The 17,670-nt window shown below is 40.9% G+C and overlaps 1 protein-coding gene across 2 annotated transcripts in view; it reads right to left on the bottom strand.

Annotated features, from left to right (window-relative positions):
- Positions 1-7,131: 7,131 nt before the first annotated feature.
- The window catches only part of LOC126412351 (gamma-tubulin complex component 2-like), a 188,021-nt gene continuing 177,482 nt past the window's right edge, over positions 7,132-17,670 (bottom strand). For both annotated transcript variants that reach the window (XM_050081904.1, XM_050081905.1), the window contains 2 exons: positions 15,608-15,777; positions 7,132-7,400 (listed from right to left, as the gene is read on the bottom strand). In XM_050081904.1, the coding sequence (XP_049937861.1) occupies positions 7,307-7,400; positions 15,608-15,777 (264 nt within the window). In that variant the 3' untranslated portion in view covers positions 7,132-7,306. The remainder of the gene's footprint in view (positions 7,401-15,607; positions 15,778-17,670) is intronic.

Here is a 17,670-nt window from a genome sequence, read left to right as displayed (position 1 = left end):
GGCACCCAACATCGTTGTCATCAGTGCCGTACAAGTTCCAAATTTTTCCAATTCCAGTCTCGGCTCTACCCAAATGATGTCGAGATGATGAGGACTAAACAAACACCCAGTCCTCGGCGGAGAAAATCCTCAACCCGGCCGGGAATTGAACCCGGGACCCTGTGATCCAGAGGCTATAACGCTTTCCACTAGACCACAAGCTGTGGACTGTTAGGATTTGTGGCTAACTGCAAAAAGATTGTCGTGACTTTGGATGTTCTTGCCAGATGATGTTGGTGTAGTGCTAATGCTTGAACCATCCTCTTTCAATCGCAGGTGGTTCTGTTGTTCTGCGGTAGTTGGCGCCCGCAGAAGAGTATTCCGAAATAGAGTCTGATATGGCTGCATTTATAAAACAGCGATGTGTGGTTGAATTCCTCACTGCTGAAGAAACTGCACTGATTAAAATCCACTGACAGTTGCTACAGGTGTATGGAGACGATACAATAGACATGAGCAATGTGAGGCAATGGGTACGGTGTTTTCAAGATAGTGAAAAGGATGTGCATGACAAGCCATGACCCGGACGACCCTGCACAGCTGTCATGCCTCACAATGAAGAGTGTCTTTATCAACTGATCTGTACTGATCGGCAAATAATGACCAAAGAATTGCGTGCAAAGCTTAATGTCAGCTGTAATGCCTTGGAAACAATGGTGGAACATCTTGGTATCACAGAGTCTATGTGAGATGGGTCCCGCAGATGCTTACAGAAGAACAAAACACTCATCAAATGGAAATCTGTTGGGACCCTCTAGGCCAATATGAAGCTGAAGGTGACAATTTCCTGAATGGTATTGTAACCAGAGATGACATGTGGTGCCACCACTACAAGACGGAATTCAAAAGATAGTCCATGGAATGGCGACATGTGAGTTCTCCATCACAGAAGAAACTCTGGAAACAGCCATCTGCAGGCAAACTGACGTGTACATTCTTCTGGGATAGCCTGGGTGTGGTTCTTTTGGATGTCCTGGAGCCTGCATAAACCGTCAATTCAGTACACTACAAGATGACACTGACTAAGATGAAAGCCCAAATTTCCAGGGTACGGCCAGAGAAGAAGACCAACTTTCACCTGCAACATAAAGCCCACACCTGTTTTGCGACCACACAACTCACAGCAAAATTTGGGTGGACTGTCTAACTACATCCACTGTACAGTCTCCTTTTAGTGCCTTCAGACTTCCATCTCTCTGGTCCTCTGAAGATGGAGTACATGGTGAACATTTTCAAGACTCAGATGCTGTTATTAAAGCTGTAAGGAAGTGGTTAGTCTCAGCTGGTTCTGATTTTTACAAGTATGGCATGCAGGCTCTGGTGCATTGTTGGCAAAAATTCAAAATGAATGGTGATGAGAATGTGGAAAAATGACAGTCTGTAGCTGAAATACTGCTCTATTTAGCTGTGCTGTTTTATGTATTTCCTATAGCTTCCATGATTGAAAATAGGAGGCATTACTTTCAGAATGACCCTAGTATATCCTGCACAAGGACTGTGAATGACTAGCACAAGGACTGTGAATGACTAGCAGCAGTATAATGTAGCCTTCACCATGCACCATATTGGGGCTTGCAGAGGTCGTATTTAGATTTAGGCTTCACGTCCTTTAAGACTACTAATTATCTTCCCAACCTCTTAATTCACAGGTGGGGTGGTCAAATATTTTTTATATTTACATACTTTGCTCCTTTCTATGCATGAAAAGGATTAAGTTGTGGAGGGGCTAGTTTTGTTTGCAGTATCATATTTATGAAGGCCACTATTGTTTTCAAATAGTGCCAGATTTTTCACAACAAAATACAGGGTGGTTATAATTAACATGTAGCTACACACAGAGGTCCAGTGCAGACTATAATTATCATATGGCACCAAAACTTGGTACATATTCTAATACGTTAATGTGGAATTGATTTACATTGAAAAAACTTACTTCCAATTTTGGCCACCTGGTGCAAATCAGGCGCTTTGAATGCATGTAATACATACAGAAATATTTCCATATGTAACAGATTAGGAATGGGACGTGAACAGAAAATGTAAAACAAGTTAGGATTTCAATATGAGCACCAGAGATGTCGACAAGATGTTGCATCTGTAAAATGAGATGATCAACAGTAGCTCACAACAGCTTCAGAGGAATCTATGCAAAACATTCCTGTGCACTGGCCTTAAGATCAGGTAGACACTGAATGTGTCCCTATAGATGCATTCTTTCAGATATCCCCAGAGCCAAATGTCACACGGATTTAGATCAGGTGACCTTGCAGGCCATGAATCTGGAAAACCTCTGGTGATAACATGTTCTTGGAAGGTTGTATTAAGCAGATTTTTCACTGAGAGAGCAACATGAGATGCTGCTCCATCTTGCATGAAAACACTGGTTTCCACACGGTTGCGCTCTCCGAAAGCAGGAATCACTTGATGTACAAGGTGGTCTCAATAATGTGGAGACCTCATGGTACACTTGACATTTCCACTGAGTGTATTTCCTACAAAGAAGAACAGACTGGGAGTAGAAGTGCTGGTGAATCCACACCACACTGCCGCACATGGTGAGAGCAGTGGCTCTCCACGCACAACACTTATTTTAACATTATCCCAAATTCAGCAGTTCTATGTATTCACTGCACCCTGTAGTGTAAAATATGCCTTGTCACTCCGTAGAATATTGTGCAGCTACATGTCATCAACTTCGATCCATGCCAGAAACCAAAAAGCAAATTCAAAACATTACTACGGATCATGAGATTCCATTTGTTGCACAGTCTGGGTCTTGTATACGTACCAGTGTAAATTAGACTACAAAAGTTTCTGTAATATTGACCATGTGAGGGAAAACTCTTATAACACTGCATGAGCACTAGCCCTACCCAGGGCACATGGCACATGATCAGTTACAGGAACAGCATCTCGCCAATAACTTCTACTGCGATAGGATGCCTTACTCCTCCAGGTGCCACACCACACTCACCTGTGTTTTCTAATTTCACTGCCATCTTTTTTAAACATTCAATGACTTTGGCCCCTCCTCAGACCTTTCAGTTGGCAATACTCCCTCAATGCAGCATTGTAATTGCTGTGTTTCAAATAAAATAGTTTAATAATAGTGCACGGTCTTGCTTCTCGATAGTGACACTGTTCACTCACATTACAGCTTGTCAAATGACAGTATAGATGTCACACTGTCATGCAAACAGTGCCAGATTTGCACCTGGTAGGAAAATTGGGACTAATTTTTTTTTTCCAATGTAAATCAGTTCCACATAAATACATTAGCATATCTACCAAGTTTTGCTGCCATACCATAATTACAACCCACATTGAACCTCACTGAGTAGCAGCACTTTAATTATAACCACCCAGTACGAAATGCATAAAACAAAGTATAGTAATTTTCTAATGCTTCAATTACCAAAAATCAGCAACTATACACTGAGAAAGGATTGATTTTCAATTACAGTTTTGGGCAATACGCACACCAATTAATTTTGTCCAAGTTTTACATATTGTGTTTCACCTGTTCTGTACTGTTATTGGTGATTATGTACCTCGTATTATACATAATTCAATGAAAATGTGTTTTCTTGAAACTAAGTGAAAGACTATTTACAAAGAACCAGTCATTAGTACTTCTGAATATTTTATTTATTGCTTCTTCTGTTGTAGCTCTATTGGGATTCCTTGTGATGCTTGCATCATCAGTGAAGAGCACTATTTCTGCTTTATCAGTGTTAAGATGGTAGGTCATATACATATATACAGAAGAGTAGGAGAGGTCCCAGAATTTAACTGTGTGGAACACCAGTAGTAATTTGTTCCTACTCAAACAAAGATTCGTCATAAGAACTACATGAGCTATCATCTAACATGACACTTTGCTTCCTAGAAGTTAAATATTAAGTGAACCAATTACTCATTGTTGCTCAAAAGCCACAAACTTTAAGCTTCTCCTTAAGAATGTTGTGATTTCCACAGTCAAATGCCTTGGACAGATCACAACCCTGGTAGAAGAGATCTTGTCACTCAAGATATGTTAATGCACAGTCAGTGAGATTGTAAGTGGTATGTTCAGTGGAGACACCTCCTGAAATTCAAATAACGACTGATTCAAAATCTTATATAACTTTTCCAAAACTTTTGAGGAGGAGGGGGTCAACAGTGAAACAGGTGGACAGTTATTAATATCTGCCCTACTGCTTTTCTCACAAGCACATCTAAAATGGCATACTTTAATCTGTCTGGAAAGATATCCTGTGATGTAATTAATATAAGGCTGAGTACAGTAGCTATAGTGTAAGAACATGCTTCTAATATTTTGCTTGAAATTTACTACCTCCATGAGAATTTTTTGTTGTATGAGAGTTACTTATTTTCCTGATTTCCCTGGAAGATATGTGCATGATCTGGAATTGATTGACTTCTTGTGCTAATGATATATTTTAACCCTTTTTATTTTTAGCTGATTGTACTGAATTTAGAAAGTGGTTGCTGAAGAGGGTTGTTACATGTTTAATGTCGTGGACCATTTGGTGACTATATTTCATTATTAAATCATCTTGTCCCCTGATAAACTTTCCCTTCTAACTACACACTATAATGCTTTGATTTTATTTTCATAATTATTGATCTACAACACAACATTCAAGCTTTTTGATTCTTTTATAATTATCTTAATAAATACGAATACCTTCTATAGCATGGAAGTGGTTGCGCCTATGTGCTTGTCCCAACCATTTCATATGGTGATACATGATACTGTGATGCCCTATACCATTTAAGGTTTCTTTGATACACTACTGGTGTCTTATCTCACATTTTTCATTGAGAAACACATTTTGAAGCAAGAGGAATTTATTTAAAAATGTAATAAATTTAGAATTTACCATCCATTGCCTCAAACACCTCATTCCAGTTGATGCTTTGCAGGTTCCTTCTAAAAGTATATGTTGTGAGCTCATTGACAGTTCTAATGGTTTTCCTGGTTACACCTGATTTAGATTTGTTATGTTCTCTGCTGTGGATAATTTGCCACTATTTTAATACATTTAAAGCTGAATGACCACTAGTAAGGACAAGATAGATTTCTACTAATCTGGTCCAATCTGCCAGAGCTGGCGGGCATGTGTGCATTAGGTGTGCTTACTTGTGTGAATGAATAAGGTGTGTGTGTGTGTGTGTGTGTGTGTGTGTGTGTGTGTGTGTGTGTGTGTGTGTGTGTGTGTCTTTTTCTGGTGAAGTCTGTGGCCAAAAGCTAATGTGTAACTGTCTCAATCGTGCCTGCCTGCAACTTCATGTGTCATCTTTACGGTAAATACCAATCTATCTTTTCCTTACCTTGTTGATATTCCAACCTGAAGTTTCCATTGTTTGAACACTATCTTTATTGACTATGTCCTCCTCACGCACATTAATGTTTCCTATTAAGGTGTATAATTCTGGTGGGAAAGTTTACAGCTGAGGTTAGACTGGTAATTGTTAAGTAAAATTTCTATTTCCTGTTTTTTCTCAAACTCCTTCAAAAATTAATAATGGAATCACCTCAAATTATTATTTACCTCCTGACAGACAGGTGACATAATAGTGTTGCAAATGTTGCAAGAACTTATCAAAACTTACCAGTTTCAATCTGTAATTGTGCTGTTTAGGGAGAATGACTTTATATGCACATGCTTGTACATTTGTTGTTCTGTGCAAAAAATATATCTCCATAATTTTGAGTCTGCAATACTTTTTCACACACATCACTAGTCCATGTTCCTCCACGCTACTGCTGCAATAGGAATACTTTGTGAATAACATTGATCATTTTTGTTCTATTTTGCTCAGAGAGCTGCACCAAGCACGTCTTTGGATTGAAGACAAATCAACAACAATATTCCTGTATTTACATACTGCTCAGAACGGTAAATATAACTAAATTCCCACTTCCTACTTCATATAGATTATCAAATGTTATTTTAGGCCTCTAATATTCTGGTGCACAATACTGAAGTACTATACAATTTTGCTATTTCTGCATTATTTGGAATTTCAGTTATTTTAATATCTTGACATACTGCCTGTCTCGATATAGAGGTTAACCTCTCTTAAAAGTTATTACAGAACTTTCGCCCTTCCCCCAATTCTTTTGACTAACAAATCTGTTGACCCATCTTTCCATTTCCTACTAAGCAAGCAGGCCATGCTTCACGTATTTTCACCTCATCAACTTCAACAGCTACAATACAAGCACTGTCTGAAGAATACAGTAACCCTATCAATTCCCAATAACTTGCTGAACAGCTTTGTTAAGAAAAGGCTGATCTTTCCACTAAAGAACCTATACAGAACTACATTTGTGTTCACACTTGCTGCTCCTAGTGTGTTCATGTTACTTCTGATGCTGTACCTCACATTCCTGGCTAAGTTGCTGCCTGCTCCCAGCCGTCCATACCTGATCCTCCTCTATCACATTTATTTTTAATGCTTTATGGTCCTTTTATGACTTGGCCATAGCACACATTAGATTTCACATAAATTGTGATCTGGAACCCTGAACCCAACCTTCTTGTTGCTTGGACTACACCCTTCTCATGAATGCTACCAAGGAGCAAGACTTATTTTCTGTCTGACTTTATTTCTGATTCACATAAAATCCTCTTCCTACCATTCTGCAGCACCCTGCTTTTATCTACTGCTCTATCAGTTTCATTTGTTTCTTTACCTATCTCTCTTAGTAATTACCAACTCACACCTCTTCTTTGCTTCTTGAGTGACCCGTAGTATTTGGATGTGTTTCGTATTAAAATTCCTTGTATCACTGCTGTTAATTCATAACTGGTAATACATACTTATAGAAACTAACCCTTCCTGGCACATTGGAAGATTAGTCTTGAAAACTCTACTGAAATACTAAAAGCACTCTTCTGTTTATTTCTACTGCTGTCCAGACCTAAACACAAAACGCTCCAAACTGCTTCTATTGACTTCACTGTTTGTACCATTTTCTTTGTGACCTGCTTATCCAACATTATTTTAGTATTACATATAACAATTTATTTTCAGATCTACTTTCAAACTTGCTCTACTGCTATCTTGAAACAAAGAACATGAATGATTAAAATTATATTTTAACTATCTCATTTATAATAGTAATTTGTATAAAATCCTAATGACAATACTACACAGAGGTTAATTAATTTGTTGTAAGTTAAGTCTTACTAACTGGCAGGTTACAGACTCGGCACTGGGAAAAAACATCATTCTTGAATCAGGTGACTATATTTCATCCCGATGTCTCACCTTCTTTGAGTTTATGTGATGAGTTACTCAAACCAAATATATTTAGCTGGTCACTGTAGGAACCATTAAAATCAAGCCTGAAAATGATTATAGGTTGTGAAAAATGATGGTAACAATGAACATAAATTAACTTATACGTAGCACCAAACTAATAATGTATCATAGGAATCATGGTTATTAATGTCATTAATAAAATAATACGAACGTGGCCAAGAGTTTCAGAAATTCCAAATTTACAAATTAAAATGTATGTTAAAATCTGATTCGTTTCCACATACTTTCACACATAACAATATAAAATTAACAACTGTTGATATAATCTCTACATAAAACATTGCTTTAAATTTAATGTGCAAGAATTAAAATAATACGACAGGAAAAGCGCAGCTTGTTGCTCACTTACAAAGCCAGCAAATATTTTCCATTACAAAAGACAACTGTACATGCTTTTATGTAGCTGATTGATTAGCTGGTTAAAAAAGGACACTTTGCAAAAACATTGAAGCCTTAACTGTAAAAATTTTTCTAAAATGCTTGACAACTCATCAAATTTTAATGTGCACACTTTCCTTGTTCCATGAGCTACTATAAGGAGGCAGGTCATCTCTTAAATAAACAACAGTTCTCATGTCAAAATGTGGCATTGTCTCTGTTAATATAATGTATACTGATGGATGGTTGGATTGATGGGGTTAAAGGGATCAAACTACGAGGTCATTAGGCCCTTAATCCTTTGTGTGTCAAGCAGGGAATAGTCCCTAAGAGAGGAAGTGCACAAAATGCAAACCCAATGGACTCTACTGTATCCAAGAATCAAGAAAACCAAAAGATAGAAGCAATTAGAAGTGAGATGGGCAAAAGGGTGAAAGTGGGAGAACTGCCCCACCCAGAAAGCAGCTGGAATCCCCAGGACACATTATGTGATCGGAGACGCACCCTCTCCATGCTACCAGTGCTTCTACACCCTACATTACCACAGGGAATCTAGCTACGCGGACAAGATAAAATCTCAAGAAAAACAACGATAGTGAGTCTGTAAACCAATGACTGATGTAAAAGAGTAAGAACAACTAAAATGATGAGAAAGGCAGGAGCCATGCTAGCCCACCGAATATGGGCAGCCATGCACCCCTCGGGTCAGAACAGGTCACAGAGCACTCCTCTAATCTCTCAATCAGCCAATGAGGCTAATGTGTCCTATGTCACAGAGAGGAGTAAAAACCACTGTCACGGGTAAAACACAAAACAAAATCAGCTGATTTTGCAATGTCTGCTAGCACCAGAGATAGAGTGTCAGTAAGTTTAAAATTTCACCATAAGGTGGCCAAATTTGTCCGTAGGATGTGGGCCACCGTGAGATGGGCACTATACCGACATTGGTGTGAATCCTCACATCGGAGGATGATGTCGTGGGTCAGCCAAGTATGGCCAATGTGAAGCTGACAGAGGACAGTGGATTCCCTGCAAGAAGCATGAAGGAAGACTGCCACAAGATCATGGTCTCCTTTGTGATTCACAGTTTATTTGGAGTAGCTAGGGCACACCAATCTGCATTCTAAGTCTCCAACAATTGTCAGAGTAGAGTTGACTGAAGGTCAAATTCTGGTAATCCCATCCCCATACTTGGCATCCTGATAGCTATCTTTGTAAGCCAATCAGCATGTTCATTCCCTGGGCTCCCAATGTGACTACAGGTCCATACAGAGACTACCAACCTTATAGCGTGATGAAGGTCTTATAGGTGATTCTGGGTAGTCATAACTGCTGGGTGTGTAGGGTAGCACTGGTCAACAGGCCTGAAGACTACTCAAGTTGTCACTGCCCATTAAGAATGATTCACCAGTGGAAGAACGAAGCTGGCTGAGGGGTCAAGCAATGGTCACCAATCCTGTTGTGAATATGCTGTGTCCATTCGGCAGCAAATGTTGTTCACTTTGTCTTGCATTTGTGTAGGCAAAACCAGTTTATCCATCAACCGTAAAGCCATCACTGTATACCACATCTGAGCCTGGAAATTTGTCAAGGACATTCAGGAACAGGTGGTGAAAAGCCTTCGACAAAGGGGAGGTTGAGACAGCTTCGAGGGCAGGATTCACACCTTGGGGGCTCACACAATTTCTCCCTAACAAGAGATGACAGTGCGAAAAGATGGAGTTCAGAACAGACTCCATATGTGAACTGTGATTGTGACTCCACACCTCAGCCTCTGTTGTCAGAGGTAGATCTCCTACTAGGAAGAAGGACACAGTAGTTTGGATGCTCAGAGGAGCAGCGAATGTGTATTGCACAGTTAAGCAGCAGCAATAGGCGCCTTATCTGTAAGAGTGGGATGACAGCGTCTGCGATTAGGCTGTTCATAAGATTGGTAAAAAAGGCACCGTTGCAAGTTGGACACCACAATGGGTTATTTGGTCCAGCATCTGCAATGCTGAAGGCAATGCTGAGCCATATGCCAGGCTCCCACAATCGAGACAAGACAGGATCATAAGTTTGAAGTGCCACAAAACTATAGAGTGGTCTCCACACCACCTGGTGTTACTAAGACAGCTAAGAGCATGTTTGCTTATGTTGGTGAAGATGATAAGCCATGTCAACCGAGCACTGAAGACCAACGCCAAAAAAATGATAGGACTCCACCACATGGAGCACTTGGTCTTCGAGGTACAGTTCTGGTTGGGGAGCGATAGTATGATGGTGACAGAAGAGCACGACACATGTCTCGGTGATGGAAAACCAGAAGCTACAGGCAAGAGCACAGGATTGCATCTTTTGTTACGGCTCCCTGCAGTTGACGTTCAGCAGCAATCACAGTTGAGAAGCAATAGTAGATACAAAAGTCGTCAGCATACAGGGAGGGGGCACTAAATCACATAGCCGCTGCTAGACCATTGATTGCCACTAGAAAAATGGACACACTCAATACAGAGCCACATGGGACCCCATTCTCTTGTACATGGAGAGTACCACAGGAAGCACCAACTTCAACTCAGAAAGTACGGCAAGACAAGAAGTTCTGAATAAAATCAAGAGTTGGCGCCAGAGACGCCACTCATGGAGGGTTGCATGGATGTGGTGATGCGTGGGATGTCTCAAGTCCTGTGCAATTCAAAGAAGAGAGCAATAAGATGTTGAAGCCAGTCAAAAGCTAAATGAATAGCAGTCACCAGGCAGACCAAACTGTCAGCAGTAAAATGGCATTGGCGAAAACTGCCCTGGAACAGAGCCAAAAGACCCCGGTACTTAAGGTACTAACATAGTCATCAGTTCACCGTACATTCAAAAAAATTGCAGAGTACATTTGTGAGGCTAATTTGATGTTAGCTGCCCATCTGAATGGGGTGGTTACCTGGTTACCTGGTTTCAGTACTGGGACAATCACACTTTCTTGCCACTGTGACGGGAACTTACCCTCGCTCCAGATACAGTTGAATTGAATTGAATTTAATTTAATTGAATTTTATTTGATCCTGTAAGATTACATTGTGTACAGTAAATTTATGTGTAATATAGGACATGTCAAAGTATTACCGTTCATTATCACTTATTTTTCTACACCTTTAGCTTACATTTTTACATCATTGATAATGGATAACAGTAGATACAAATTTAATGCCATAAGTATTCTGCAACACTGTAAAACTCTTTTTCAATGAGATAGTCTTTAAGTTTCTTTGGAAAGTCATTGTGAAGTACACTATCTTGCAGGTTTTTAGGCAGACTTCTTAGTAGTCTGATACCAGAGTACTGGGGTCCTTTTTCTAGCATTGCCAGTCGGTGGGATATGCTCCGTACATCATTCTTCCTTCTTGTATTGTGGGTGTGTACACTAGCATTTGTAATCCAGTCCTCACTACCTTTTGTGATGTACATTTTTGTTTTGTATATATATACAACGATGAAAAAGTAAAGATACCTAAATTCTTGAAACAGTTTCTGCACGTTTCAGAGGTCTTTCTTCTTAAAATGGTCCTAATTGCCTTTATCTTTCTCTTTTTATATATTTATAATGTGAACACTCGTTTTGTCTCTTGTTTGTTTGAGTTTCCCCACACAGTCACTCCATACTGTAAGTACGGTTCATAAAGTCCATGATACACTGTACACAGAAGGTTCTTGTCTGAATACTGTGATAGCTGCATCATTAAGAATATGACTGAGTTCAGTTTCTTACAGACATTATTAGTATGTTTTTTCCATTTCAGTTCATTATCCACAAGAATACCTAAGAATCTAGCACATTCTACTTCTTCTAGCCTTGTTCCATCAACCTCTAAATCCATGTCTACAGCCTTTTCCTTGTTTTTAAACACTGTATACATAGTCTTTTTTAGATTTATAACCAATTCATTTTCCAACAGCCATTGAGCTGTGACGTTTGCAGATATGTATGCTCCTCTCTCAAGCTGTTCCATATTTTGGGCTCTATTTAGTATTGTCATGTCATCAGCATACAATATTTTCTTTTCTTCCTCCTCAACACCTATATTGTTGAAAATTGCAAGGATGAGACATTAGCAATGCACTGATAAGTGTTTGAGAAGTTGGCTGTGCATATGGTCTAGCCTGAAGCCTTGTCAAGGCAAAGAGCTAGAGCACTGAGGAATTCCCACTCACTAAACAGAACACTAAGAGGTTCCAGCTGATGTGTAGTAAATGGTAATTGAAGTAGCTCTACTTGTTGTTTGAGGACACGAAATGCATGTCAATAATTTTCAGATGCAGAGGCTTGAGCATAACGAAAAGCAAAATGATTGGCAACAGCATCTGGATCAGTGTAGATATCAGCATTCACCGAGATACCAGGTACACCCGCAGCACTGGCATCCATAGAGGAGTCAAATCTTTGCACAAATCTGCAAAGGAGGGGTACATGGTCCAATGGTAGCAACAAACCACTTCCAGCATTATCGTTTCTGTTGTTTTATTAGGTGGTGGACCTGGCCACAGAACTGTTTAAAGGCAATGAGGTACTCCATTGACAGATGTTGATTATGGCGTTGGGTCCGCTTCCATCTCTAATGGCCACAGCAATTTCGGGGATCCATCGAGGTACTGTCTTCCAACCGGGAGGGGGGGATGGGCAAAGGAAGATGGGATCGCTGAGTCAGCTGCCAATAGAATGGCTGCAGTTGTGCTTCGGATAACTGCATTGATACCTCCATGTGGCTGGGTGCAAAGGGCGATGGCGGTGGTGAGAGCATCCCTATCAGCTTTGGAGACACCTGGATATGCAGGTGAGTGACAGTGAGGGAGTGCAAACATCAGAAAATGAAGATTTGGGCTGCAAATAGAAAAGTCAATGGCCGAGTAAGACCCATATGGCAATCTGATGTGTGCAGGAACACCAGTATACAAGAGGCAAGGATTGAGCTTTGCGAGCAAGTTTTCAGTAGCTTTACTGCAGCCAGTGGTCATAGTTTCACCCCCCACAAAAAGGATAGTGGCCATTTAAGTCACTCCATATTAGGAGGGGGAGGGGGGGGGGGGGGAGAAAACTGTGCAAAGCATACTAGGACAATTCATCATTGAACATTGAAAGGGAGATACACGTTACAGACGGTAAATTCCACAGACGTCTTTACACGAATAGCCACAGCCTCCAAAGTCATGTTGTGTGGCATGTGTTTGCTGTAGACAGAGTACAGAACGTATGTGCAAACACAACCTGATGCTCTTTCACAGTCAGTGCAGTTCTTAAAATAGCCCCAATAACCATAATAACCATGGAGGGTAGGGGCCCACATCACTGGTAAACAAGTTTCCTTGGGGCAACACAAAAAAGAGGGGAAGTGTACCAAGGATGTCTCAGCTAAGCCAAGTAGCACAAAATGTGGCTACAGTTCCACTGGAGGATCATGTTATCTGTATCCTGTGGGGGCGTGTGAGGACCAAGGATGCAGGTCATGCCTCAGTGCCACCCACTACCACTGGCTGTGAAGATACATCATTAACACACATTTCTTCCAGATCAGGGTGTGTGGAGGAGGGGGAGGGGGACATATAGGCCACCAGCAACACTGCCTCTCTGGGATGCAGAGGCAGAACATTCGGGGTTGGGCAACAGGGGCTGCAAGGGCTTAAGGGCTTGTCTGCCCCAGATTCTGGGACAGAGAAGGAATGTGAAGTCCTATGACCTGCAACCTGTAGCTCCTTCAGCCTCCAGCTGGTATACAGTTGCAGATCAGCAGACTCCTGGGAAGGGAGCATCCCAAGGGAGTGCAAGGAGGGCTTTGCTTCTCTGATTGGGGGTTGGGGACTGATGTCCCAGATAGGGAGTTGACACTCCCAAAGCAGGACGAGGCCCCCCAACCACCAGAGGAGCAGATGTAGTCAGGTGGCACTGAGGGCCAGACAAAGAAGCCATGGAGAGTGATATCACAGTCACTTCAGTGGACGATGTCGTCGTAGCGGCAACATATGTCATTGTCATAAGTTTAAGATGTAGGCAATCACATTTGCTCTTAACCTCTCGATATGTAAGGCGATGAAGGGTCTTGTCTTCCTGGGTTTTCTTTTTGCATTCGCATTTGACAATGGTGCAGTCTGCTGAAAAGAGGGAATTGTGTTCCCCCACAGTTTACAGAGAGAGGAGGGGGGGCCACAAGGAGCATATGTGTGCAACTGACTGCCACAATCCCTACAAACTGAGCTGGCATAGCAATGCAAAGACATGTGTCCAAATCACCTGCTTTGTAGCACTGAATAGGAGGAGGGATATAAAACCTGACATCACTGTGATACACCATCACCTTGACATTCTGAAGTGACAAGTCACTTTCGAAGGCCAAGACGAAGGCTCCAGTATCCACTCTGTTGTCTTTTCATTCTTGCTGGAGATGGACAAAATGCACACCTTGTCACTCCATGTCAGTGGGGAGTACATCACGAGTCTTTAAAAGGAGATCTCAGTGGAAAACGATACCCTGTACCATGTTGTTGTTGTTGTTGTTGTTATAGTATTGTTTGGAACTTACAGTGACAGGAATAACACCCAGTTCGTTGCAGGTGGGCAGTGCCAGTGACTGAGCAGGGGAGGCCATTTTAAGCAGAATGGAACCACTTTCCATTTTTTAAATTTGTGCCACTTCCCCAAACCTATCCTCCAGATGTTCAATGAAGAACAAAGGCTTTGTAGTAAAAAAGGAATCCCTGTCCATCCTAAAACAAAATAAGTATTGTGGGGGGAGGAGGATTTCTCATTTTGTCTCTGAGCCCTATGTTTCTCCCACGATGCCTCCAGGAAAGGGAACATTGCTGGCATACCTCTCCACATTGCAATATATCTTAGCTTCAGAAGAGACTGCTGGAGTTGTGCCGCCACCAGCGGGAGAAAGTTTAATTCACTTCATGTGCTAAGCTTCCACCGTGGTATGACCACTCCAAATGGGGGTTCTCCCTATGGACACAACAGCAATGGTTACCTGTGTAGTAAACCATCGCCCAGAGTGCCTGTGCCCCAGCCATGATGGGCACATACTCCTTGGCTTGCATGTCAAGTTTCCAGCTCAGGCACCAACAGTGTGGATCCCTGTGTGGTCAAGGGCAAGGGGGCTACCACCCTGCAGGTAATGGCAGTGGCAGAAAAAAATAGGTGAAAGTTAAGAAAATGGAAGGGGGGCGGCTTTCAGAGCCAGTGGCTCCTCCTCCTGGCAGCAGGGTTGAAGGTGAAGGAAGAGGGATAACAGAAAAGGAATGGCAAGGTTTCCTTCATCCCTCTCCCTTCCCATCAGATCTTGTGCCAGAAGATGGAGCCAATGGCTCCAAAAACTTGCATGTTTCGTTAACTTTTGTGTGTTTTCTCCTACTGCCATTTTGTAAGTAGATTTTTTGTTTATGCAATTATATTACATTTTCAGAAAATGATTATTTTATTTTTCTAACTCATTACCCACATCATTTACATTATGTTCAATGTCTTTCATAACAACACTTGTGTCCTCTGCAAACAGAAATGTTTTATGGCAGTTGACGTATATCAAGAAAAGCAGTGGACCCAGAACAGAAGCCTATGGCGCGCGCACACACGCGCGTGCATGCACACGCACATGCGCGCGCGCGCGCGCACACACACACACACACACTTACAAGATCAGAGTAAAACAATCTTAATTTAACCTTAACCTCATTCTGGAATCTTAAGTTATCTGGTGATAACATGGTCATCAAAATGTAGTAGTGAACAAATAATTTTTATATATTACCTACTAATAGTCGCAGCCATTAACTAGCAGCCCATTGTAAACAACAAATTTGTTAGTGAAATATGATACAGGAAAATACTAACCTGTACATCAGATTGATAAGTTTTTCATTGTTGTTATCACGAGGAAGCTCACGAATACCATCCAGCAGTCCAGTAAAGAGACTGGTGAATTTTAGGTTGAACTTTGCCACATTCTGCTCAAAACTTTCACTCTCACCAACTGTTGAATCATTTGTTGGAATGTCCAAGGACTATAAAAATGGAATTGATATTGCAATACACTGAAACTTTCACACTAGATCAATATATATTTAACACACATGGTAAACACTTAGTCACATACAGTTGTAACTTGTCCAGAAACATTCACACGAAGCATACATGATAACTGTGACAGTCTAGAAAAAAATTAACCCTACATTCAATGCAAAGAACTATTCAATGAGTCACAGGACACGATATGAGAACCAAAATGTGGCTGAGAATGAAAACAATGACATTTCTCTGCAGCTATTGTCTTTATTGTATTTCTGTTTACACAGATGAATATTGGCAGTTACATGACTTCTATGTGAGCAACAATGGTACTACAGTCTATGCCTAAACAATACTCAATCATTTAAGTGTGCACTTCCAAGCATATAGCCAAGTTGTTGTTTCCAGTTTTGCACAATATTTCGAACACTGACCCAATCATCATCTTCAGGTGCTGTGAATTGTGCCGTAATGTGTCCGCTCTGCCTGGACTCCAACTAGACTGTGAACTATTGCTGTATTGTGCTGCTATTTACTGCTGATTGTGAGTTCAGCTCCCAATGCCCACTACACCCTACGATGATGTTCTGTTTCTCAGAGCCTGCATTCATATTCAATGAAACACACATTCTTTCAGTGATGCCCAGCTCTACTGGATGTGATGGCAGTAAGACCTTAATGAATTGAGTGCCAGACCCCAAGCCTTGTTTAAACTGAAATCTCCATGCATTGGTATTAGGTTTCTCAACATCTTTATTTCAAATAATCATGTTGTCCCAGAAACTTGGCATCTTCACAATGACACTAGTCTCAGCATATCTCATTTCATGACTACATTTAAAGCAGTGCTTGGTGACGACTAATTCACTTGATAGTTTTAGTCAGGTGTCTCACCAACGTTCCTCGTTCCTCACATCTCTCCTCCACTGTGCTAATAGTCTGCACCATGTAAGACACATCACATTCACATGGAAAGTAATTGGCATCATTAATCAATCATGCTGACACTGTAAAGCATCAATGTTGTGACCATTCTCCTTAAATTTGAAGTGGTGGCCATGCAAGTGCTATGGCAGTTGTGATGCCCCTAAAACCAATCCATCTCTCTCATTCTAGCTATTACTAAAGGAAGAGAGTGTGTTACTGTAGTGTGGAGGACTTCTATCCAGTGCAGAAAGTAGATCCTGGTGGCAACAGTGGAAATTGCAAAATCGTCTGTCAGTACTAAGAACATAATTTATAATTTAGGCCTCTGGATATGGGATAATGGCCTCATGATGCCAATTTTCAACATACAACATAAGAGATTAAACACTGTACTATTCACTTTAGCCCAAAAAATGTCAAATGATGGCACATGAGTGTTCCAAAATGTATTGTAATTTTTTTCTCTAAAACTGTCACTAAGGTTATGTTTACTCCCCATAGCTAAGAACATGAACTGGAGGACAAATGTACATACGTACATACATACATACATACATACATACATACATACAATGATATGAATATAACAGAGGAAAACATTCCACGTGGGAAAAATATGTCTAAAAACAAAGATGATGTGACTTAACAAATGAAAGCACTGGCAGGTCGATAGACACACAAACAAACACAAACAAACACACAAAATTCTAGCTTTCGCAACCAACGGTTGCTTCATCAGGAATTTTCGAAAAAGAAGAAGTTGTGGGTCAGGATGAAGCTTTTCGAAAGTGAAGAAGTTGTGGGTCAGGATGAAGCTCGAAAGTGAAGAAGTTGTGTGTCAGGATGAAGCTCGAAAGTGAAGAAGTTGTGTGTCAGGATGAAGCAGTGAAGAAGTTGTGTGTCAGGATGAAGCAGTGAAGAAGTTATGGGTCAGGATGAAGCAAATAAAAACACACACACAC

This window comes from Schistocerca serialis, chromosome 7 (genome assembly GCF_023864345.2).
Source record: "Schistocerca serialis cubense isolate TAMUIC-IGC-003099 chromosome 7, iqSchSeri2.2, whole genome shotgun sequence".
Classification (NCBI taxonomy): Eukaryota; Metazoa; Arthropoda; class Insecta; order Orthoptera; family Acrididae; genus Schistocerca; species Schistocerca serialis.
This window is presented reverse-complemented; position numbering and strand designations above follow the sequence as displayed.